General features: G+C 49.3%; 1 protein-coding gene across 15 annotated transcripts in view; it reads left to right on the top strand.

Moving 5' to 3' along the window:
• Window positions 1-25,143, top strand: part of PRRC2B (proline rich coiled-coil 2B) — a 139,861-nt gene that overhangs the window by 72,649 nt on the left and 42,069 nt on the right. For 12 of the 15 annotated variants that reach the window (XM_082657071.1, XM_082657062.1, XM_082657058.1 and 9 more), the window contains exons 2-9: window positions 5,930-6,099; window positions 6,940-7,117; window positions 9,886-9,988; window positions 12,480-12,552; window positions 16,424-16,567; window positions 18,464-18,705; window positions 19,169-19,290; window positions 19,723-19,865. In XM_082657071.1, coding sequence (XP_082513197.1) covers window positions 5,985-6,099; window positions 6,940-7,117; window positions 9,886-9,988; window positions 12,480-12,552; window positions 16,424-16,567; window positions 18,464-18,705; window positions 19,169-19,290; window positions 19,723-19,865 — 1,120 coding nt within the window. In that variant the 5' untranslated portion in view covers window positions 5,930-5,984. Of the gene's footprint in view, window positions 1-5,929; window positions 6,100-6,939; window positions 7,118-9,885; window positions 9,989-12,479; window positions 12,553-16,423; window positions 16,568-18,463; window positions 18,706-19,168; window positions 19,291-19,722; window positions 19,866-25,143 lie in introns of those variants that run through there. The other 3 variants (XM_082657064.1, XM_082657065.1, XM_082657063.1) reach the window with 2 other exon arrangements.

Raw genomic sequence — 25,143 nt, 5'->3', positions numbered from 1 at the left:
CTGCCTGCAGAACCCGGTGTCTCAGCCGGCTCGTCCGGATCCTGGCACCACGAGGCAGGCTGGGATGGACACGCCTCTGACCCACCCAGAAGTGTGTTCCCTCGCCTCCCCAGCTTCATGAGTCACACCCCCATGTTTGCCTGCAAGTCTCTCTGTTATCTGACAGGCTAGTGTGTGTGTGTGTGTGTGTGTGTGTGTGTGTGTGTGTGTGTGTGAGAGAGAGAGAGAGAGAGAGAGAGAGAGACTGCTGATGTTTGTGAAAACCGAGGGGCAAGCAGAGTAGCCAGATGGGTGTGGGGCAGAGCTGGGCCCCAAACCTGACACGGATTCGCTGGAGGAGGTACATACCTGCAATACCGTTGGGGAAACCAGAGTGTTCTTATTTGTATTTTGGATTTGTATCCAGTGAAATCTGGCTTAATAAATGAACCCTTGCATGCCCTGAGGCTGGTGTCTGTAATCTTGCTTTGTAAAGGGCCGGGTAGTAAATAGTTGTTGCTTTGTGGAGCATGCTGGCCTCTTGCACATTCTTTAGGCTGACTGTAATTTGCCCACCCTGCTCTAAGAGAGAACTGGGGCTGAAGGGTGTTCATCTGTGCAGTCTAACTGTGGAGCGCTGCAGTGAACGACCATCGACCCTCAGGCCCCCTCCCCACAGGTGTTGTCTTCGTAGCAATGGTGGCTCAGTAGCGTTGCTTGTTAGCACCCCAGATTGCTATAGAAATACAGGATCCAGTCCGATGTGTGGTGAGACATGGCTGCTTTGACAGTAAGTCGTGTGATTCCATGGCTGTGGGTTATTAACATTGACATGGGTTTTTTTTTTTTATCTTTTTTTGTTTACATTGACATGTTTGATTTTAGAACCCGCTGGCATTTGTGAAATCTTGTCTTGGCCCCTCAGTTCTGTAGGTGGGGAAGCTGAGGTCTAGAGAGGCCAGTAGTGTGCCCAGCAGGTGCAAAACTTGGTTAAAAAGTGGGAGAAGGGTCCCTCCAAAAAGTGCACGTATGGGTTTAGTTGCAGACGTTAGTCCAGTGTGCTCCCTGTTTTGGCTTCACGGAGGGGCTCTTTTCAAAAGGAATAGAAAGCATATTCCCTGAACATAGTAGGTGCTCAGTAGGTGTTGGCTGAATGGCTGAATTTATTTAGAGGACGTAGTTCAAGCAACAGCTGTTGACCAACTGATACCTCTTAGTGCCCCTTGGCCAGGGTTTTCTTTATTGTTTTCTGGGGTGCGGGAAGCGGGGGTGCAGTCAGGCTCCGGTCTCCTAGTGCTCCCTGAGGGTGAGTGTGGGGACTGGTCAGTTCGGAGAAGCGTGGTGTCACCGGGAAGACCCACTGAGAGCTCTCTGTGTCTACTCTAACCTCTGCCCATGGGCCCAGGAAGTACAGAATCAGAGAAAGATCGGTTTGTATCAGTGACCTGGCAGAAGTTTGGACTGACAGGCTTTTTTTTTAAGATTTATTTTTTATTGAGGTAACATTGGTTTATAACATTATATGTTTCATGTGTACAACCTTATATTTCTACTTCTGTATGCCCCAGTGCGTGCCCACCACCATGTAGTCTCTGTCCGTCACCATACGTTGATCCGCTTTGCCCATTTCGCCCTCTCCCCACCCCTTCCTTTCTGCTAACCATTGCTCTGTTCTCTGTATCTGTGTTTTTGTTTGCTTTGGTCTGTTCATTTATTTTTTTTGTTTGTTGGTTTGGTTTTTTATATTCCACATATGAGTTGAAATCATACAGTATTTGTCTATGTCTGACTTATTTCACTTAGCATAATGCCCTCAAGGTTCATCCATGTTGTCACAAATGGCAGTTTCATCTTTTTTATGGCTGAATAGTATTCCATTGTGTGTGTGTACCACATCTTCTTCATTCATCCATTAGGCTATTGTAAATAATACTGCGATGAACATAGGGGTGCATGTAGCTCTTCAAATTAGTATTTTCATATTCTTTGCATAAATTTCCAGAAGTGGGATTGCCAGCTCATATGGTAGTTCTGTTCTTAGTTTTTGAGGAATCTCGATACAGTCTTCCATAGTGGCTACACCAATTTACATTCTTGTGGATTGACAGATTTTTTTTTTTTTTTTTTTTTTTTTTTTTTTTGTGCAGTACGCGGGCCTCTCCTGCTGTGGCCTCTCCCGTTGTGGAGCACAGGCTCTGGACGTGCAGACCCAGCGGCCATGGCTCACGGGCCCAGCCGCTCTGCGGCATGTGGGATCTTCCCGGACCGGGGCACGAACCCGTGTCCCCTGCGTCAGCAGGCGGACTCTCAACCACTGCACCACCAGGGAAGCCCGGATTAACAGATTTTAAGAAGACTTTCTAGTAGTATCTATAGAAACAAGAATTTTTCTGGTCAAGTTTCAGAATTATAAGACATTTGATTTTTTAAAATCAAGCATGTTGGGCTTCCCTGGTGGCTCAGTGGTTAAGAATCCGCCTGCCAGTGCAGGGGACACGGGTTCGAGCCCTGGTCCGGGAAGATCCCACATGCCGCAGAGCAACTAAGACCGTGTGCCACAACTACTGAGCTTGCACTCTGGAGCCCGTGAGCCACAACTACTGAGCCCACGTGCCACAACTACTGAAGCCTACGCGCTTAGAGCCTGCGTTCTGCAATAAAAGAAGCCACTGCAATGAGAAGCCTGCGCACCGCAGCGAAGAGTAGCCCCTGCTCTCTGCAGCTAGAGAAAGCCTGCGCACAGCAGCAGAGACCCAACGCAGCCAAAAATAAATAAATACAATAAAAAAAATTTTTAAAAATCAAGCATGTTAAGATTTAATGTAGCAATTTGATGGCCCAGGATGTCTGGTGAATAATTTTTATTTCTCTTTGTTGGTTTGGTTTTTAATTTAGTAAAGAACTAGTTATCTGGATTTAAATGAATGATGCGGCATCTGTAGTCCTGCAAGTTGTGTGGCTGGGAAGGAGACATCACTGGCTTTGTTCAGAAGTGTTTGTAGGTTCAGTGGTCAGGTGAAAGTTGTGGTCAGAGACAGCAGAGATGTAGCTGTAAGTTAGCATTTTCCATCATCGTGCTGAAGTGAGGGATTCTGGAACGTGCTTCTTATTAATCGGCTGTGTGACCGTGGGTGAGTCCCGTCATCTCTGTAGGCTGGACTTTGGGTGGAGCTTGTGTCCATTTTATCCTCTGCTGTATCCCAGTCCCAGCTCAGGGCTTGGGCACATGACAGTGCCTGCCTAGTAAAAACGTGTTGAATAAACGATTGTAATACTTTCCTGTGGTCACTGTGACAAATTACCACAAATCTCGTGGCTGAAAACAGCACAGATGTGTTCTCTCCGAGTTGTGGAGGTCAGAAGTCTGAAATGAATCTTGCTGGGCTGAAATCGAGGTGTCGGCTGGGCTGGGCTCCTTCTAGGGGATGCTCTGGGGGAGAATCCGTTCCCTGGCCTTTTCCAGCTTCTAGAGGCGGCCTGCATCCCTCTGCTCGTGGCCCTCTTCCAACTTTAAAGAGCACCCCTCCGGCCTGTGCTACTGTTGTCAACCGCTTAGGGTCTGACCCTCCTGCCTCCCTCCTGTAAGGACCCTTGTGATTACCTTGAGCCCACCCAGGTAATCCAGAATAATCTCCCCAGCTCAATATCCTTAATTTCATCACACCTTTGCCTGAGAAGGGGACATATTCTCGGGTTCTGGGAATTAGGACGTCAACGTTTTTGTTATTCAGCAGGTCACACTAGTTTGTAAAGAGTGCCAGCAGTCCCTCAGTATCCCATTTATAGCCCATGGAATGGTCTCCTATGGATGAATAAAAGACTCCATCCCTCTGCCGGGGCCCCTCCTTGGACCCCCGCTGGAGCTGTAGGGCCTCTTCAGGGCTGCCCTCTCAGGCTGCCCCATACATTTCCCACCTGGAAACCTTCAAAAGTGCTTATTTAAGGCTTTTCCTTTTACACCCAGAGTCAGCAAGTTTGCAGGCCACTTGTCCTGTTGCATATTTTTTGTTTCTTTAAAAGCAGTACGAAAAATGTAAAAAAGCAAATAATTTTTAGCTTGAGGGCCTTACAAAACAGGCCATTGGCTGGGACCCTGACTGGTGTTTGCCAGCCCCTGTTTTAGACTGAGCTGTGCAGGCTGGGGCCACGTGTGGCCGTCACCTTGGTGGCAGTCTCAAGGGCTTTTGTTCATAGTGGAATGTGTGTGTGCCCATGGGTATTGGGAGGGATTCATGTTCCTACCCCAGTGATCTTTTCTGTTGGTTTGATATGACAAGTGTCTAAAATTAAGATCTCATCTAGTCTTAATGGAGAAGTTCAGGTTGTTTTCCATTTGAAAGCCTATTAATTACTGGTCTGACACAGACACGATACAGTCCCTTTCCTGGAGGAGGGGCTTACAGCCCAGTCGGGGGAAGCAGCCAGGGGAGGTTATTACTAGTTCTGACTTTGGCAGAAACTCACTGGATCCAGCTTCGGGGAGGGAGATTTAAAGATAAAGGGGTGTGTCCTGGAACCCTTGGCATCAGAACTCGAATTTGGACACTTTTGGCTGGTTTCCCTCCCTGTCATCGCTGTTCCTTGCTCCTGGTACGTGAGGCAGGCACTGGGGAGGGTGGCTGGCATCGAGTGCTCTCACGTGTAAACTTGGCGAGCACCTGAGCGTTTCTGCTGGTTTGTTTCTTCGTGGAGCCCTGTCTCCTGGACACTGCAGTGTGGTTCGCTTCCTGGGGATTGGGTGCTGCACGTGAGCCTCTCCCTTGGCTGGCTCTTGCTGCACCTGGCAGGTGACCCCTGCACATCCTGTGGAGCTCAGGACGCCCACCCCTAGGCATGCATTGAGGTGCCTGAGTGTTTCCGGATACACATTGCGTGCTTATCTGTTCCTGTACCTGAGACAGTGACCAGCGGGTCTTGAGTATCAGGTTTCATGTGAAACGAATGAAAGGATGGATGTACCCAGCTCACTGGATGTGCTCTTCTGGCCGGCGTGGCTTCAGAATAGGATCAAACGACAGACCTTCGTGCTACAGCTGCACCAAGTGCCTGTTATGAGTCGTGGCTGTTTTCACAGTTACCTCCGTCCTGTCATTTTACCGACGTGCCCAAACTGGCGCTTTAGGTTTCTTTCCACACACTAATTCTAATGGGAGGCGATGGTCACTTGTGCAAGTTTTAGTTTTCCATGGTCACGTTTAGAGCCAGTGAGGCCAAGGGTGAGGGTGGAATAAAAGGCACTGGAGCTGGCGCGTGGCCTTACTGAGTATTGAAATGGATGAGCGAGGAAGTGAATGAGGAGAGTGCTCCTAGAGGAGCCTGTAGAAAGTTAGAAGGTGGCAGAGGGGAAAAGCTTCTTCCTTGGTCGGTTTTTCAAGACGTTCTCTGAGTGGAAGGCAGGAGTGGATGGTGAAGCCGCGGGGGCTCTGCACCGGGAGGCCTGCTCTCTGTTTGCCCCGTCTGCATCTCGGAGTGCTGGTCCTTTAGTGTGAAAGGTACCTGCACCCGGCTGTTCCTGGGTGATTTCCTGACTGTGTGCTTCCCTTTGCTTTGGGTTTGCTCATCCTTGAAATGGACAGTAGCCTTCCATAAGGACGACCTTATTTTCGATGTGACGCGGATGTGCTACAAGGGGCGAGCATTTGTTTTTCCACCTTGCGGAGCTGTCCTTGACTCAGGGAGCGGACTCGGTGTGCAGAAGTTTACATCTCAGTGTGGTTGGTGAGTGATAAGAGTCAGCTGCTTTTCAGGCAGGGAGGGTTCTTAGCGTTGCTCTTTAAATGTGAGCAAGGCTGCCCGTGCGCGCTAAGGGCAACTTTCTAGGGACAGAGTCCGTCCAAAGCGTTCTTCAGATCTTTAAGGAGATCCATGAGCCCTGAACGATTCCGTCCACTGGATCAGAGGTTCTGGTGGATTAACACTCTTTTTGTTTTTTTTTCCCCCCACTTCAAAGGCAGATCGGGAGCGGTGCCGAGAAAAATTTCCTTACTAGATGACATTTCATCGCAATGTCCGATCGTTTGGGGCAAATAACCAAGGGCAAGGATGGGAAAAGCAAGTATTCGACTCTCAGCCTGTTTGATAAGTATAAAGGAAAATCAGTAGACTCGATCAGATCCTCAGGTAAGAGGGGGTTGGAGGCCAGTTCCTTATGCTTTCCCTTAAGCGAGAAGCTCCAGGTCAAGGATCAGGAAAACCTAGAGTCCCCTGTCTGGTCAGACAGGAATGGTCCATGCAGACCAGTCTGCTGGGCACGTGGAGGTCATCCTGTAGTTCAGGGGAAACACGTCACCCTCTGCTCCTAATTGATGTATGATTTCAGAGCCTGGAATATCCTGACTCTGCTGTACTAGGATTATTTCCTCCTCTGTCTTATCTTATTGAAGCCATGGATATTTTGAGCCCGATGGGCAGAATGGAATTTAATTTGCATTAGAGTTACCCCTTTAGGTTTCATGGTTCTAATATTCCGGAGCTTGGCGGGGAAAGTTCCTGTTGATTCTGTCCACACCCCTTGAGGATTTTATGAATGCCGGGGGCCCTGCTCAGGCTTGGCTTGGGTCTAGGCGAGGCTGTCCCTTCAGTCCTGCTGTAACGAGGCCAGAGCAGTCTCCCCTCTGCACAGGGCTAGTCATTCTGTGGGATGGAGGTTTCTAGGCCTGGCCCCTCCCCCATGTCCTAAACGCCCTGAGCCTTCTGCCCACGAGCAAACTGGAAGCCTCCGCACAGACTTCAGCAGCTCCTGTGTCTCTGAAGTCCTCGGTGAAGGGCTTGTAAAAGGACTGACTACAAGTGACCAGCAAGCACTTTTTGTGTGTTTGCGTGGCGGGTCTGTCCCTTGTTTGTTGTTTGGTTGCCTCTGTCATTATCCTCTAGAGTTTGGAAGAGCAGCTGAATGAACCCGGCATCTTTCCTTCCATGACTTTCTGTGCAACATCTCTTTCCACCTCTCCCTCCACACAGTTATTCCTAGACATGGCTTACAGAGTCTCGGGAAAGTTGCCACAGCCCGGCGTATGCCACCGCCTGCAAACCTGCCAAGCTTGAAGTCTGAAAACAAAGGAAACGACCCCAACATCGTTATAGTACCCAAGGACGGGACGGGATGGGCAAACAAGCAGGATCAGCAAGACCCAAAGAGGTGAGAGCAGAGGGGCAGGCGGAGGGCCGGGAGCTGGAGCTGCGTCCGTGGCCGGCCCCCTCTCCTCCTGCAGGGGCAGCTCTGGAGAACTGGGCAGGTTCCAAAGGAAGCTTCTTTCACCCCGACTCCTGCTACTTAGCAGTTTCTTGCTCCCTGCCTTCATTTTTCCTGGCTCTGGGAGCCGATGCAACAGTGTTTCCGTGAGCTGCCTTTCCCTGGTGACCAGTGTCCCCTGTGCCTTGTTAAGAAGGGCTCACCTCTCCCAGAGGAGCCACTGTGGGGAGAGCTGAGTGCTTCACCTGGTTGGGGTCCCTGGGTGCTGGGCCCCAGGTGGAGAAGGTGGAGCCGTCCCAGCTGTTGGGGCAGCAGCGCCCCACACAGGTGTCTGCACATGCTCTGTAGGACTCAGTTACGAGGACAGCCGCCCCAGTCCAGGCACTCGGGGTCAGCGCGCAGCCTCCCTGCAGGCCCACCCTCTGCCGGCACAGCACTTACGGGAGCCTTAGGAGGCCCGGGATCTGGCACAGAGATCATCATTAGAGGGAGGTTGTGTGGTGGCGCTGAAAGCACGAGTGTGCCGCCTGAGCCTTCGTTCCTCCTTCCGTGGCCCGTGGCCCGGCTGCGTTCCAGCCAGCGGTAGGGTGTCCAGGAAAGAGGATTGGGGTTTGCGCTGGGAGGGGTTTGGGGAAGGACGGGGCCTCTCTGAGGCTGGCAGGCAGAGCCCTGCTGCTGGGCTTGGCCATGAAAACAGAGCAGTCCAGCCTCATACCCTCTCCTGCCCTGTGTTTCCCCTGTGGTCTGGCTGCTGATTGATACTCAGGACCCAGAAAGTAAAAGTGGCCCAGAGCACAGCCTGCCAGCCAGGGTCCTTTTCTCTAATTGGAAGTGGCCAATAGCTTCTGTAAAACTTCTGTAGTTACTTCAGACAATATGTAGAGAGTGAGCCAATAATTCGCTCAGATGATCAGTAATAACTGAAATTTTAAGACAGTTCCTAACCGTTGGCTTAGGGATCATCCTGATTGACGGTATAGTGTGACTTTTAGAACTGGACAGATGTGTGTGATTTCCAGCCAGGCCATTTATGGGACCTGGTTTATTTGACTTCTGAGCATCATTGTCCTCCTGTGAAGTACAAATAACACCTGGTTCCGGGGGTGGCTACAGGAAATGGATGAGATTTGCCCAAGTCACGTGTTTAGCACAGGGCCTGGCACAGAGGTGATACGTGGCGGATGTCCTCATTCTGTTCAAGTGTAGACGCTGCAAACAGCTCACTGTAAGCGTTGAAATGCCTCTGCTACTGAAAGTTCTAGAGAGAGAGGACAAAGCCTTGCTCCCTCCTTTTATCCAGTCTTATGTACCAGTAGCATCGAAAGCGTCAGGCATCTTCAACGAGGCCAGTGTGCTGAAGCATGTTTGCCAGCCAGAGGTGAAGAGTGAGTGTTGGCGGGGGCAGCAGACCCCGGCGCTGCTTCTCTGCCTCCCCTGGGCCACATCCTCACGAGGCTGTCAGGGAGGTGGCCGAGTAGGGGGGCCACACCTGCTGGGACTCAGTGTTTGGAGACCACAGAAGTGACACCACCTGGAAGCATCTATTTCAGGTAGAAGGTGATGTGAGAGAGGAGGGTCAGTGGCCTTCATTGTGTAATAATCACAGGTGGTGAGTTACTCGGTTGAGTAAGCCTTGGATGTGTGTAGAATTTGCCTTCAGCTGAGCCACCGGCATTGGGTGGATTCTGGCCAGGGGATTGCTGTCCTCCTTGAAGCTCGTCGCATGGAAGGTTGAACAGAACGAGTGACTGGAAGGCTGCAAGTTGGCAGAAATCTTCCTTCAGAACCCTTTCTTATTGCTCTCAGAATATGACTTGTAGGGTATAGATCGACAGACGCACCTTTGCTGGAGGGTAGCTCCACGGTATCTTTTAAACTTTAAAACGTCTTTTGATCCAGCTGTCCCACTTCTACGAACTTAGACTACTGAATTGCGTACACACAAGTGTGCCAAGATGTGTACACAAAAATGCTCATTGCAGTTTTATCTGTAATAGAAGAAAAATTGGAGGTTGGCACATTGTGGCCCATCCACCTGTACTGTGTCATTAAAAGAAAGCAGTAGATCCATGTGTGTTGTCACGAAAAGATGTCAAGGGCATTGAGTAAAACACGAGTTGCTGGACTGTGTGTATGGTGTTACCCTACTTGTGTTACAAAATGCTATGCTAATATACGTAGAAAAATCTGCTTGAGTTTCTCTCCGGAGGATGAGATCGTGACAAATTCTGTGTTACATGTATTTATTTATTTTTATCATGAGCATATATTTCCTTTATAAGCCAAGAGAAGGTTTAAAAAAAAAAATCTGCTCATGCTTCAAAGAGATCAGCCCCTGAGGAGCTGTGAGCTCTTGGTCAGGAGCGAGGGGCGGGAGCTCAGAGCCCATTCCCTGCCCCGATGCAGTCTCCCTCGTGACATGTCCTCCATCACTTCGTTGTTGGCCGTGAGCTTTCAGTCTTCGCAGACAGAAGGCTCTGTGGAAAGGCAGAGGGCTGGCCTGTCCTATCAGGCGTCGGTGAGCAGACCTCACAGGTGGTCCAGTTTCTCGTTGCCTTGGCCAGCCTAGGAGTCCGCCGGGGAAGGTATCTTTATTGGCCAGAGGAGGTCTTGCTCCCAGCCAGCGAGCAGCCATGTCTCTCGGGAATGTGGAGGGACCTTGTGGGCTTGGCTGGTGCCTGTCTAATTCCTGTGTGTGTCCTGCCTTTGTCTAGTTCCAGTGCGACGGCCTCTCAGCCGCCGGAGTTGCTGCCGCAGCCGGGTTTGCAGAAATCTGTCTCCAATTTGCAGAAACCGACACAGTCGATCAGTCAGGAGGTAGGTGCTGGGGACCCGGTCCCGATGCTTGCCTAGGCGTCGGCGCCTCTGAGCTCCCTGGCGCTGGGGACCGATGGGAGCTGTCGCTGAGAAGCGTGGCTCTGCGTGACGTGCTCATTCCAGAGGCAAACCTGATGAGTGACTCTTGAGAAAGACCCCAGATGCAGAATAGAATATAGACGCCTAATTTGATTCCAGTTGCCTTAGCTTGAGGTGAGTCACTCTGGCAGCTACAGGCTAGATCGGGCCCCCCGCAGTGTCTCCCCGGAAGCAAGTGTCAAAAGGAGACAGCAGGTGTTAGACTACAGAAGGTTCAGTGGTCTGGTGAGTTTGGAAAACAAAATGAAGCCAGCTCCTTCGCTTGGTTTTCTTAATGTCATACTTTCTCTCGGTGTCTTCAGTATGCTAATGTGTCCTGTGAGTCTCCGAGAAAAGGACATCATGGACAGCGGTCCCGAAATGTATTTATCCTTGGAAACCTCTTTTCGTCGAACGTCTCTAGAGACTAGTGTCTCTCAGAGCATGCTGTGGGAAATACCAAGCTGTGATCCTTTCTTTGTCGCTGCACTTCATACGCCTCTAAACAGAGTCATGATTTAATCAAGAGCTCATATCCTACTTGGCCCACTGGTGTCTGTCTGTGGGTACAGAGGCCGGTATCTGGTAGCTAGAAATCTAGGCAAGGTGTCTGAATCTTTTAGAAGACCAGAAAAGATCTAGACAGATACCTGGCGTTCACTGGCTCCCTTGAAAGAATGACTCAGTTTGCATTGCTGCCTGGGCAGTAGAAGGACCGAGGTGCCGTCCCCATCTGCGGGGAAAGCTTATGGCTTTACCAGAGGGACACCCTCCCTGCCCAACACTGAACTGTGCTTTGAAATTAAAGGAGAAGCAAGAAGAAATCCACATTCATGCGAGACTGCATGTTCATTGGCCTAAATCCACTGGGACCTGCTGATCAGTCAGAGCATGTAGTGTGGAGTTCGTATCTGTTTCCCAGAATTTGAAGCTGAGTGCGATTAAGGAGCCCTGGTTGTTTCTGGAGCCCTGGTTGTTTCTACAGCCCTGGCTCTACGTCAGACTCACCTTCCAAGCTTGTTAGAGACAAACAGGCCTGGGCCGGGCCTGCGTGCGGCTTGGGCACCTGTGGAGCACGGGTGCCGCGGGGACTGCGGTCGGGTCGGGCCCTGTCCTGCAGCTGGCACGCGGGCCCTCCGCCTGGCGCTTACCAGCTCTCCTCTCGTGCGGGGACGGTGTTGGGAGGAGACCCCCGGTGGTTCCCAGCTTTGGGGTGAGATTTGCCACAGTGTTGTTAACGCCTTCGTGGCCCCTAGGCCTTCTCTTCCGGGGGTGAGGGTGGGGGCCATCCCTGTGGCTTCAGGCTTGGCTGCAGACCCCGAGCCGGAGGCTGTGGGATGGCAGTGCCCTGGGGCCCCCTGCTTCCCGCTGGTCTGGAGCCTCGCCCTTCCCAGCAGGGGCTGCCCTGCCCCTGTCACGGTGCTGGCATTTCCCTTGTGTGGTCTGCACGGGGGACCCTGGGCGTTCCAGGCCTCTCAGGCCAAGCACTCAGGGCAAGTCTGTGATAAATACATGCGTTATTGCACCTACTCAGCTCTGCATCGAAGGCAAGAGAGACAGCTGTCTGCCTTGAGTGTGTGTGGCGGCAGAGGCAGGGGGAGGATGGGAAGGGGTAACTGTTTATCCAGGACCTAGTCCAGTAAGTGATGGAACGTCATGCTGCATCAGCTTGGATTTGTGTATCTTTACCTTCGGTTGTTAAGTAGCATGTTGTTGGGAAGACAGCTGAGTTCAGTGGTTGGGGACCTGAAGGGGCTTTGGGCGCGGGCAGGGTGGGGACAAGTCCTGGTCCCGCCTCACTAGCTGAGTGTCTAACCCAAGTGACCCAGGTGTGCCTAGCACCGTGCCTGGGGTGCGGTGAGCTTTCAGCAGAGGTGAGCCGAGCCGGGCAGGCCCAGATGAGTGGAGGCGGAAGGCCGCGCACCTGGGGAGTGGTGCCTTGTGGCACGGCAGTGATTGTGGAAAGTGGTGCTGCCGCCTGGCCAGCGACTCGTCAGGCACGTGAGCCTTCCCGCGCGCGTGTTCTGTTAGCGGCGCCACCCAGTTTTTCAGACACACTAGAATTGGGGTTTGGTCTTGTCCCTGGAGCAAGACAGAGTAGCTCTGTGTGGGCATGAGGGGCAGCCTGGCAGCATGTTCCGAGCGCACCGCTGGCTCTGCCGTGGGACCCTGAGCTGGCCGCTCGCCCTCCGGCCTGCCCCTCGTCTGTCATGTGGCCGTGGGTCCTGACCCTGGACTGTTGCCCGAGTGGGAGGCTGCGTGGAAAGCCTGCGTGGTTGGACCTTACCCCGCTGGTGGTGGTGGGTACATCAGTGTAGGGTCTGGACCTCAGGTGAGGATCCGAGGGCACCTTGTTCTGACTCGCTCAGGGAGTGGACCGCAGACCCTGTTCTCATTGTCTTCCTGCTTTCAGAATACAAATTCAGCGCCAGGTGGACCAAAGTCATGGGCACAGCTGAATGGAAAGCCAGCAGGACACGAAGGTGGTAAGTGTGTGTGTGGCCTGGCGGTGGGCGGGTGGGAGGGAGGTGTGCCTTTTCTGGGCTGCTCCAGTTCTGTCCAGGCAGTCTTCGGCCTGCAGCTTTGTGGACTCTCCTCCCAGAGCGAGTTACTGCCTTTGCCCCGGCGGTGGAAGTGCTGATTCTGCAGAGCACGTCAGCTCTTTGGTCTCACTGAACATTATTGCTAAGGACAGCCCTCCCAAGGTGTGCGGAGAGACCGGGCGCTGGCCCTGGGCTCCCTCGTCGGCTGAGCCGCCATTGGAGCGAGTCCCCAGCCCCCAGGGAGGAGGTGTTGCCTGCGGGGCACTGGTTTTGTACCTGGGTTTGCACATCAGCAGCCTCGGGAACTGCTTGCTTTTGGGCAGTGACACCAGAGCATGCGGAGGTTGCGTGGTATTTGTTACCATTGGTGTCCCGCCTGACACAGGGACTCAGACGGCTGCAGTGGTTCTGCACAGCCGATGTGGGGTGAGTGGAAGGGGAAAGCATCCCGAGTTTTAAGTGAATGCCGAGCAACAGACTGAAATGGCTCCAAGGCAGGCCCAGAGCAGAGCGGCCCCCGAGTGGCATGGCTGAGGGGCGCTGGGGCAGAGGGAAATCTGGCTCCCCTCCAGCATCTAGAGCCCTTTGAGAATGTGGGCCCAGGGTCCACGGGTGTTCTTGAGAGGAGCCAAAAACCCAGATTCTTCTGCATGAACTCTCCTGGTTTCGCAGTGTAGGCGTGCGTATTTCTAGCACACTGCAGAGCACGCTGGGCGGCGCCCCAAGCTGGATGGAGAGGGACGGTGGTGTGAGTGGCTACACCGCAGTTGCTTTTTTTTTCTGTAAACCAGCACGGGCTGCCTTTTTTACCCTTGGCTCCTGTCCCGGCACTGCCCTCTGTCTTCTGCGTATCCCTGCTGGCCAAGGCCTGGCCAGACTTTACGTTTTATGGCTTAGAGTAGAAAACCAGCTCCGTGTGCCACCTTCCCCACACACCCCTGCCACTCCGATGCCCCAAGGACGGGCCCCTCTAGCCTCCGGTCGCTGTGCGGTTGAAGGCCCACCCCTTCCTCAGCCCGAAGGTGTGCCGGGGGCTTTGGAGCCGCAGCTCGCCTAGAGGAGAAAGGGCAGGGGGAGCTCAGCTGGCTGCCCCAGCCTGGAGGGTGAGCGGGGCCAGGTGGGGCGGGGATGCAACAAGGCACTGCAGACGGGAAGCAAGGTCTTCACAGAGGCATGACGGAGATGATTCACTGGACTGTTGACAGTGGTTCTTTGCTTTCTATAGCCTTCATTTCCATAAGGTTGCAATTTCCTTAAGTAAATGGAATATTCATTTTAATCTAACAAGAACTTACAGAGATTAAAAAAAACTAGTGTAAATTGGCACTGCCCGTCACACACCAGCACGAATACCCTTTGACCTGGAGGTTCCACTTGGAGGAAATCACCCTGTAGATGATACTTACAGCTGTGTGAAATGACATGCACGAGATTATTCATTGCAACGTTGTAATAGCAAAAGATTGGACACAGTCCCTTGAAATGTGCGTCAAAGGATGGTACTTTAATGAAATACTACTTGGCTGTAAGGAAAAAAAGCAGTTTTCTACCGATCTGGCAAGATCTCCAGGACATATTCTTAAGTGAAAAAAAGTGTGGAATAGTACGCAGAGTATATTACCATTTGTGCAAACAACTGGGGAGAGGGAAAGTACGCTTCTAAAAATGTTGTATGCGCATTAAAAAAAAATCTCTGGAAGGAAACATAAGAGGAAGGGAGAGAAGGAACGAAACAGAAGACTACCTGTTTCGTGAGGGTGTTTGAAGTAGGCAGATGGGGCACGAGGGTAGGAGGTAGGCTTCTGTTTATGCTCTTTTAAGGCTTTTTACCTTTGAACCTTTTGATTGTATTACCTATCAAAAGAAAACTTGATTTAGAAAATAATCCTAAAACACAGTAAAATACTCTGTAAACATGTGATAGCTCGTCTGGGAGACGGCAGAGCCCAGTAGCCCAAGAGGAGAGAACAGACACGTGCCGACCAGGTGGGGCCGGGGCGGGAACCCGGCTTCTGGTTCCCCTCCTATGCCGGGGTCACAAGCCCGCGATGCCACCAGGGCTGTGGGATTTGGGGGTGTGGCCCACAAACATTTTCATGACTCTTTGGAACTCAGAAGGGTTCTTCCTGAGTTGACAGACTCTCTCCATGTAGAAGGTGGTCGTTTGGTCTGTTTCACTTGGATCAGGCCCAGGAGGCCTGCTTATGTGGTTCAGGCAGAGGCCAGAGGCACATGGCTCGTGGGCTCTGCTGCCAGAGCACCACCGGCGGCTCCATCTGGGGCCTCAGAGAAGCCCCTGATTTCACTGCCTCAGTTTCTCATGGCAGAGAACAGATGGTAGGAGGGATTGGTGGGTGAACATTACAGGGTGTTCAAACCTTAGGAATACTACTACTTTGGTTTGAGATTTTGAGTTCTTCACTTTATCTTTTTTATCTGTGGAGGGTAAGTTTAATTCATGATTAGAATAATACCTTCATGACTGTTGAGGCAGAAAAAAAGTACTAGGCATTTGCTGTTGTTGTTGCTGTTGTTTTTTAACTTTAAATTATCTCCTTTTTTTCTTTTCTTTTGGCCGCGCTGCACGGCATGCAGGATCTTAGTTCCCCGACCAGGGATGGAACCCGCTCCCCCTACAGTGGAAGCGCGGGGTCTTAACCACTGAACCGCCAGGGAAGTCCCTCTACCATATTTTAAAAGCAAGACTTTCGTATTTCATTCTTGCCAATGACCTTTTAACATAATGAAGCAACTATGTGAGCAGTAGTGCTCCTTTGCGACACTTGGCGATTATCTCTCAGGTTAATCATTGGTTAATAATGTGTCCAGTTATCCCCCCGGCATGTTCATTTGACCCTGGACCTTTTTACTAAGTGGGATGGTGGATGAATCACCGCCTTGTGCATCTGCACTAATCCCTGCTGCATCTTTCCGGCAAAGTCTGCCTGAGTTAGCAGGTCCTCAGATCAGTAATACCTAGGGACAGATTTGGCTGTATTGTCTAGGGATCAAAGCATGTCACAGTTGGACATTTTACTGTGTGATGTTGCTGTTATTAAGTTTGTGTGGTGCTGGACATGCGCTGTGTATTCCAGGAGAGGGACCAAATCCCACTCTAGACCCTAAAATGCATCGTTTATTATTATCTATTCATTGAAAAGACGATTGCAGGTTCCCGGTGCTAAGTGCTGTGGGTGATTGGAACAAAGTTAAGAAAAGGCTTCTTCTCTGCAGAGTTCATAGTGTAGGGGAACGAATGAAAGAACAAAGAAGTTGTTCCCAGATCGCAAGAGTGAAATGTTTGGTCTTGTAGGGCTTGAGGATCTCTGTAGAAAATAGTCAACTGGAGTGGACAGACGAAGAGGCGTACATCTAGGGTGAGGGTGTAAATCTAGGGCGGAGGCGTTGGGGGCCAGGGCATTACCTCCACCCAAAAGCAGTTGGCTTCACTGGGCTGATTTCACCAAAGACCGTGCTTATCCGCCCCCCAGGGCCACTGGAAGGACCTTACTGCCTTCTTCCAGGAGTGGGAGGGAAGGATCTGGGCTGGAACCGCTGCCATACCTTACCCCCTGCCCTTTGTGACCAGCTCCTGCAGGGTGGCTGGCAAGGGACCTGGTGCGGTCTGCGGGCAGCCTCCCTTTGTCAGGGAACCCTAGTGCCACTCTGCGGGCACAGAAGGCCAGCGCAGACAGCGCCCCAGGAAGGAGCTCCCTTCAGGGCAGCGTGGCTGCCAGCGTGTGCCGTTGTTAAAGCAGAGAGCTGTTGATGCCCATCTCACTTGCTCCACACGTCTTCCCAATTCTCTTGACAGGTTTAAGGGCCTCAAGCCGACTATTATCCTTCTCTCCCGAGGAATTTCCGACGCTGAAAGCAGCTGGAGGGCAGGACAAGGCTGGCAAAGAAAAGGGCGTCTTAGATCTGTCGTATGGGCCAGGACCAAGCCTCCGCCCTCAGAGTAAGTGAACTGTAGCCCCTGTCTGGGCACCCACGGGAACAGCAGAATTTCCCCTTGTCTTTCTGCCCTCGTAGAAGCATGCCGTTTCTCGAGGAGCCAGACTCCCTGCCTGGAAAGCACGCCCGTTGATCCTGCACCTGATCCATGCGTCTGCTGGACTTATTCCCTGGGCTGGGCTGGAGGTCACTCCTCCTTTCTTGTCCTTTGGGTCAGGCCAGGCCTGTCCGCCTTCCCAGCAGGCATCAGATGTTAGTTCTGCTGTGCCTGGGTGGTCACGGCGAGGACAGACAGACCAAGGGTCAGTTAACTTGATTCCCGACTCAGGAGCTTGTTTTCTAACCAGCGGCTCCCAAACTTGGCTGAATCCTGTCAGAATCACTTGGGGCGTTTGTTAAAAAGTCTTGATTTCCAACCCTCGCCCATCCCCAGCCAAATTAGAATCTGTTCTTTTTTTTTTTAACACGTTCCCCTGGTTGAGTAGCCGGCCCAGCACTAGCCTCCACGACCCCTCATCTGGGATCTGGCCAAGGGGTCAGCAGGATTGTGTAGCAATTCTCACTGGTACTATTTTTTTCTTCGTGGTCTTGGGTGGTTAGTATTCAAGGTGTTGTTTAGGAATGGGATTTTCCATCTGTTCTAATCACGGATTCTGAAGTAGCCCTTGGGGGGGGGGGAGTTGATCAGGTTTTGAAATATGAGAGACTATTATCTGCTTGTTTTGATTAATCCCCAAGGTATCCCAAAGCGAGAACAGATATCCTATAAATGAAACAATCACCGTGCAGCTCTCATAAAACATACGGCCTTTTCAGCGGCCCACGCCGGGGTATTTTGGCTGCTCCAAATACATAATCAAATTCCTTAGGCCAGGAACTCTAACTTTCTGGGATTAATTAAGATGAGCTGCTGTAGGATTATAACCGTTTAGAAGTAGAAGCAGCTTCTGGGATCACTCCCATCTCCTCGTTTGAGAAGATGAAGAAGCAGGTGGCCTGAGGGGTGACCAGGGCTTGGCCAAGATCACGCACGAGGCACCTGAAGAGCTGGGAGCAGTCTGTGACCTTGTGGCTCCGGTCCTGGGTTCCATTTTCTTAGGGGTCAGGTACTCAGGGACCTGTTTCAACTCCTAACTACAAGTTGACTGGAAAGAGGAGTCTTTTTGGCTCGTCTGATTCCTCGCTGGCCTCTGAATTCCACCAGGCTTTGCTACATTTGCAGTGGAAAGCCTCGTCTTAAAAAGATGGTCACAGAGGGTTGGCAGGTTTCAATCTGTGACCTGTGGGAGGGCCCCACAGGCCGCTGCCAGAGCAGGTGGGGTGAGGCCCGGTGGGTAGGGCCCCAGACCCTTCCAGCCCCCTCTCGGAGAGGGGAGAGCAGCTCTGCTTTACTTCACAGCTGGGGAGTCTCTGACTAGAGGTGCCACTGCTGAATGGAGCTAGAACACGTGTCCGGAACTCTCTCTGGTTCTAAAGTCCAGTCCAGTGCTGAGCACAGTGCTGGTCTTGTTGGGGTCAGCATGATTGTGGAAGAAATGACCCAAGGCTGCTTTCACTGGGGCCGTCTTGGTTTCTTTGGAGTGTCAGGTCTGAGGTTGTGTAGTTTCTGAGAGTCGATGAAGACCACGTCTCGTTGACACTTGCCTTCTCTCTGAGTGGACCTTATTTTGTGTTTCTCTGACCGTCAGACTCCCTCAGCAAGTTCATATTCATTGGCCAGGTGTCTGCCCCCCACCTTCCCTGACAGACTTGACCAGTCGACTCGATTCTTCACTTTTGTTTTTTTTATTTTTTTAAAATTTTTTGGTGAGTGAGGGGGGTCCCTTGACCTTCAGAACCTCATACAATCCCTCCTCCCCCTCCTCTTTCCTCTCCCCTTTTGCCCCCTTTCAATTTCCAGATGTGACAAGCTGGAGGGAGGGCGGTGGGCGAAACATAATTTCTGCCACGTCTCTGAGCGCCTCCCCAACTGAGCTGGGCAGCAGGAACTCGAGTGCGGGAGACGGAGCCCCCTCCTCGTCATGTACCAGCGATTCTAAGGACCCCTCTCTCCGCCCGGCTCAGCCTGTCCGAAAAGGGGCTTCACAGTTCATGGGGAATGTATACCACCCACCTACATACCATGACATGCTTCCTGCTTTTGTAAGTCTTCGGAGTGTGCATTTTTTTCCCCATGAGGTCCGATTGTTCATGTCCAGCAGAACCTACTTCACGTGGTTGAATGTCCACCTTGGGTTCTCCCTCCCAGTTTCTTTGCCCTGATACCCTACTTTGGAGGCTTCCATTACTTTTGCATTTTCTCTCCTTCTTTTCAAATCTTAAGGGCCCCTGGCTTCTTTCCCTGGTGATGTGGATGTTATCTTAGCCTTAGCTCTTTAGAAGAAGGAGAGGCAGGTATATTCCCCAAGGCACAGGTCCCCAGATTTGCATACTGACAGCAGGAAAGAAATGGGGGAGATGGTGATTGATAGGATTAATTGGAAAACCCCAAGACTTTCCTGTTTCTTTTTCCCATTTTCCATTTTCCAAAACAAATTTTAATGCAAGTGGAACTTAGAATCTGGGTCATTACCAGAAAACCCTGTTCATTGATGTTATGTTTCAGATGTGTTCGCCACAGTCATCAGAGAACCAGGGTACAGTGGAACGAGGATCTTTTCCCCTTCCCCAGCTCCGTCTTGAACCCCGTGTTCCTTTTAGACAGTTCCAGATGAATGACCAAGACGGGTAAGGTTATTGCATTATAGTCACGTATGTAGAAATTAGCCTGGTTGGTGATACTGGACAAGATAGTGGGCTTACATATGAAAGTGCTTAGTCTTCTGGAGACCTCAGAGAAACCAGCTCAAGACCCAGGGAGTGTGAGAAGGCTGGGGCAGGACAAGAGATTTCAGGTTCCTGGCAGGTGAAGATTTGGCATGTGTTTATTGCTGCTACCCTAGACATTAGCCTGAGCATATAAAACTGCAGAATGAAGCAGAACTTCTTTCGAGGATGTATTTGTTCACTGTGTGTTCTTTAAAAAGGAGACGGTTTTAATATTAAGGGCACACATGAACCTTTGCAGTGTAGGATTTAGTTTTGGAGAAGTACTTGGGTTTGCTTCCGTATGTATACTTGACACGAGTCCAGCATCTTTACCCTTCTCTCTCTCATCAGAAAAGAAAACAGGCTGGGAATGACTCGCCCAATCCGTCCGCTGAGGCAGCTGGTGGAACGGGCGCCGAGGCCCACCATCATCAATGCGGAGAACCTGCGGGGCCTTGACGACCTGGACACCGATGCTGACGACGGCTGGGCAGGTGGGTGGGGGTGTTTGCTGGTGGGCTCACAGCTGAGGGTTTAGGAGGGGAGGACTGCGGTCTGTCTCTGCTTACCAAGGTTGGAAGTCCTCTGACACCAAGCCCACTGTTTTCCTCGGCAAGGTGGAATGAAAACAAGGGGCGGGGAGCAGCCTCGGTGCCCTGAAGAGATCCTTATTGGTTGGCACTCAGACGAGCAGTTGCTTCCTGACAGAGCCATGTCTTCTTTTGTCTTTGGTCTTGACCTTAGAGGGGGAAAAGAGACTTTGTATAATGGAAAAGTTAAAACAAACAAGTGTAATGAACCCCAGGTAGCTCCCTGTCACCGAGTTTCAGCATTTCAGCAAATGCCGACATTCTGCATTCTTATCTTCACCCAACCCCACCCCCCAACCTGATTATTTTCTTTTAAAATTCTTTTGGATTGTTTGTTTTCAAGTAACCTTTAACGGCATTGAAAGGCACACATTTAATTTTACAGTTTTGACAGATGTATACGCTTGAGTAGCACAGCCGAGTCACGATACAGAGCACTTTCCTCACCACCCAGCCCCTCCCTAGCCAGTCTCCCTCCCGGACTGTGTCCAAGACTCGCCCAAGGCCTCCCTGTCTTACGATGAATCTTAACTGCAGACTGCAAACGAATGGAGTCCCGCAGCTTTCCTTCTCCTGTGACGTTTGTGAGATTCATCCATGTTATGTATATCGATAGTTGCTTTTAATTACGGAGGTATATTTCAGTATACCTCAGTATAGTATCAAATACTATCATTTGTTCAAATACTATAATTTGTTTACCCATTCAAAAGTTCCATTATGAATGATATGTTCATTTCTCTTGGGTAAATATCTAGGAGTGGAATTGTTGAATTAAAGGGTAGGTGTGTGATTAGTTTTATAAGAAGCACCCAAGCCTTTTTCCATGGTGGTTCGTGATGCCATTCCCAGCCTCGATTTTGAGAATTTAGTTGCTCTGCATCCTCACAACACTTTGATGTGAGTCTTTTTATTTTTAGCCATTCTAGTGGGTGTGTAGTGGTATCTCGTTGTGCTTTTAACTTTCATCTTGCTGATGACTAATGATGATAAACACGTTTTCATGTCGATTTGCCTACTGGTGTCTTTGTGTGTCTGTGTGTGTGTGTGTTCGGATACAAGTCCTTGGAGACTTAACATTTCACAGATATTTTTTCCAACTGCCTGCCTTGTCTGTTCATTTTTTAGCACTGCGTTTTGATGAGCAGAAGTTTTCAGTTTTGATGAAGTTTAACTTACAAATTTGTGTTTTTTATGGTTTTTACTTTTGTGTCCTTTATAAAAAAAATCTTTGTCTCTCCTTGGTGGCAAAGATACTCCCTTATGTTTTATCGTTTTAACACTTATTTTTGGATCTGTGATCCGTGTTGTATTAATTTGTATATGGTGTAGGATAGGGGTCGGAGTTCATTTTAATAAATTGGGTTGTCTAATTGTTCTGCACTGTTTGTGATAAGACTTTTCTTTCCCTATTGAGTTGCTTTGACACCTTTGCCAACAATCAGTTGATTGTATAAATGTGGGTCTATTTCTGGACCCTGTTTGTTCCTTTGATCTGTTTATTCATCCTTATGCCAATAGCACGCTGTAGCTTTATAGTAAGTTCTAAATTCAGTGGTGTCAGTTCTCCAGCTTTGTTCATGTTTAAGATTATTTGACTATTCTAAGTTCTTTTCATTCTCATGTAAATTTAGAATCAACCGGTCAGTATTTTAAAAGCCTGCATTGTGGTTAAGATTGTGTTGAATTTATTTCTGGATAAATGAAATCTTAATTTTGAATCTCTTGTCCAGTAACTTGGTGAAACTTTCTCTATTAGGGCTTTCATTTCTCTCAGCAGTGTTTTATAGTTTTCAGTATAGAGGTCTTGAACATCTTTGTTATGTTTATTCCTGAGTATTTTATGTTTCTTGACGCTATCGTAAATGGTACTGGTTTTAAAAAAAAAAGAAAAGTTTTGTTTTTTAGTGTTTGATGCTATTATATAGACATACATAGAGCTGATTTTTGTGTGTGGACCTTGTACCAGACAGTTTGCTGAATGCATTCATTAGTTTTACTAGCTCTTGTTGATTTCTTAGAATTTTCTGCATAAACCATCATGTTGCCTGTAAATAGGGACAGATTAAATGCCTTTTCTTTTTCTTGCCTTATTGCAGTGTAGTACTTCCAGTCCAATGTTGTATTCAAGTTCTGTATTCCTGATCTTAGGGAGAAAGTGTTTAGTGTTTCACCATTAAATATGATGATAGTTGTGAGGTTCTTGGAGATGTTCTTTATCAGATTGTGGAGATTCCTTTCTATTTCTAGTTTGCTGATTTTTTTTAATACATTTATTTATTTATGGCTGCGTTGGGTCTTCATTGCTGTGCGCAGGCTTTCTCTAGTGGCGGCGAGTGGGGGCTACTCTTTATTGTGGTGGGCGGGCTTCTCATTGTGGTGGCTTCTCTTGTTGCAGAGCATGGGCTCTAGGCTCGTGGGCTTCAGTAGTTGTGGCACACGGGCTCAGTAGTTGTGGCTCACGGGCTGTAGAGCACAGGCTCAGTAGTTGTGGCGCACGGACTTAGTTGCCCCGTGGCATGTGGGATCTCAGTTCCCCAACCAGGGATCAGACCTGCGTCCCCTGTATTGGAAGGTGGATTCTTAACCACTGGCCTACCGGGGAAGTCCCCCTGATTTATTTTTTAATGCTAACCAACCTTGCATCCCTAGAATAAATTCCACCTACGTCTAGATTCAATTTGCTGATATTTTCTTAAGATTCTTGGTGCCTGTGTTCATGGCAGATATTGGTCTGTAATTTTCTTTTAATATCGCCCTTGGGTTTTGATACCAGGTTTTGCTGGGCTCATAAGATGTGTTGGAAAATGTTCCTTCTCTACTTTCTGAAAGAGTTTCTGTTAGATTGGTATTAGTTTTTTCATAAATGCTTGATAAAATTCGCCAGTGAAACCGATTGACCCTGGAATTTTCTTTCTAAAGACATTTGTGATAATAAATTTAACTTCTTTGATTAGTCATAGGGCTGCTCAGATTTCCGATGTTTCTGTGTCAGTATTTCATAAGTTGTGATTTTCAAGGGATTTGTTCCTTTCTTTTGAGTTGAACTTAGTGGTGTAAAGTTGTTGATAATATTCCCTTTTTTTTTTTTTCTGATGTCTGTAGGGTCTGTAGTGATACAGGTATCACCCATTTTCATTCCTGATAATTAGCTAATTTGTATTTTTTCTCTTGTTCACTTCTGCTAAAGGCTTAGTAGTTTAATTAATCTTTACAAAGAGACAGCTTTTGGCTTTAGTTTTCTCCATTGTTTGATTGTTTTCTAGTTCACCAATCGTTTTAATTGGAGCTTTCTAGAGTTCTCATTTAATTCCATTGTAGTCAAGAGACCATATTCTGTATGACTTCAGTTCTTTCCAACTTATTAAGACTTGTTTTATGACCAAGATATATGGCCTATCTTGGTGAATATTCCAAGTGCATTTGAAAAGAATGTGTGTTCTATAAGTTGGATATCACATTCTGTAAATATCAGTGTAGTCAAGGTGGTTGGTAGTGTTGTTCAGATCTTATATACTTACATTTTTGTCTAGTTCTACCAGTTACTGAAAGTGAGGTGTTAAACTCTCTACTATAATTGTGGATTTATCTATTTCTCCCTTTAATTCTGTCAGTTTTTGCTTCATTTATTTTGAAGCTGTTATGCACATTTATCATTTTTATGATTCTGACGTATTGTCCCTTTATATTGTTTTCAAATATCCTTTTTTATCTCTCGTAACACTTCTTGTCTTGGAGTCTGTTTTGTCCTATGTTAGTATCATTGCTCTGTCTTAAATTATTTATTGTTGTCATGGTGTATATTTTCCAACCATTCCCTTTAACCCACTTGTGTTTGTATATAAAGTGATGCTCTGGGAAACAGCATGTAATTGCACTTGCTTTATCGTCAAATCTAACTTGCCTTTTAATTGGATTGGGCTTTTTGTCGTCGTCTCCTTTTTTTAACGATATAATTCACTTGACAGATTTTCATATTATGTAAAATTTACCTTTATAAAGTCTAAAATTCAGATATTTTTCGTATATTAACAGGTTTGTGCAGTCATCCTCCCTGTCTGATTCCAGAGCATTTCTGTCTCCCACGGAAGACGCCCATATACCCATCAGCAGAGTCACTCCCAGTTCCCACCTGCCCTCCGCGCACACCCTTCGGCAAACGCTCATCTGCCTTCTGTCTCTGTGGATCTACTTTCTGTCTCTGTGGATTTGCTTGTTCTGGATGTTTCCTATCCATGGAATCCCACAGTAGAATACGTGGCTTTTCACATCTGGCTCTGTCACTTCACATAATGTTTTCAAGGATCACCATGTTGCAGCATGTGTCTGAACTCTTTTAAAATCTTTTTTTAGTGGCCAAATACTCTTCCACTGTATGGCTCTACCGCATTTTGTGTACCCACTCATCAGTTGATGGTGACTTTCTGCCACCTGAGCCACTTGGGTAGGGGAGGGCCCTGGGGCAAAACGGCCACCCACGAATCTCACTGTTCAGGTGTCTGTATTGCTAGGGTGGCCTCCTGGCTGGTTTCTGCCTGCTTTTGCCCACTCTCCTCACCTCCTAATACACTTGCAGAGTATTTTGTCTAGATTTAAGAGCTGTTGTCTTAAGTCTAACCGGGTGGTGGTAGTCTAACCAGGCTACTTTGCTGTTACCAGAGCCAGCACTGTCCTTCATTTTTTTTTTTTAAATAAATTATTTATTTACTTATCTTTGGCTGCGTCGGGTCTTCGTTGCTGCGCGGGCTTTCTCTAGTTGCATCGAGCGGGGGCTGCTCTTTGTTGCGGTGCGCGGGCTTCTCACTGCGGTGGCTTCTCTTGTTGCGGAGCACGGGCTCCGGGCGCGCAGGCTTCAGTAGTTGCGGCTCGCGGGCTCTAGAGCACAGGCTCAGTAGTTGTGGCGCACGGGCTTAGTTGCTCCGTGGTCTGTGGGATCTTCCCGGACCAGGGCTCGAACCCGTGTCCCCTGCCTTGGCAGGCAGATTCCCGACCACCGCGCCACCAGGGAAGCCCTGTCTTTCATTTTTATCCGCAGTGTGTGTTCTGGTGGTGGCAGCTGGGTGGTGTGCCTTACCCAGCTGGGTTGGTGCAGTTCCTGACTGGAGGAAGCTCCCCAGTGGCGACCTTAGCACTGCTGAGACTCGCATTTTGTCTCACTTTCCCTGGCCGTGCTCCTGTTGCA

Source organism: Grampus griseus (assembly GCF_964374135.1).
Source record: "Grampus griseus genome assembly, chromosome: 6".
Classification (NCBI taxonomy): Eukaryota; Metazoa; Chordata; class Mammalia; order Artiodactyla; family Delphinidae; genus Grampus; species Grampus griseus.
Note: the sequence above shows the minus strand (reverse complement) of the source record. Positions and strands in the feature narration are given on the sequence as shown.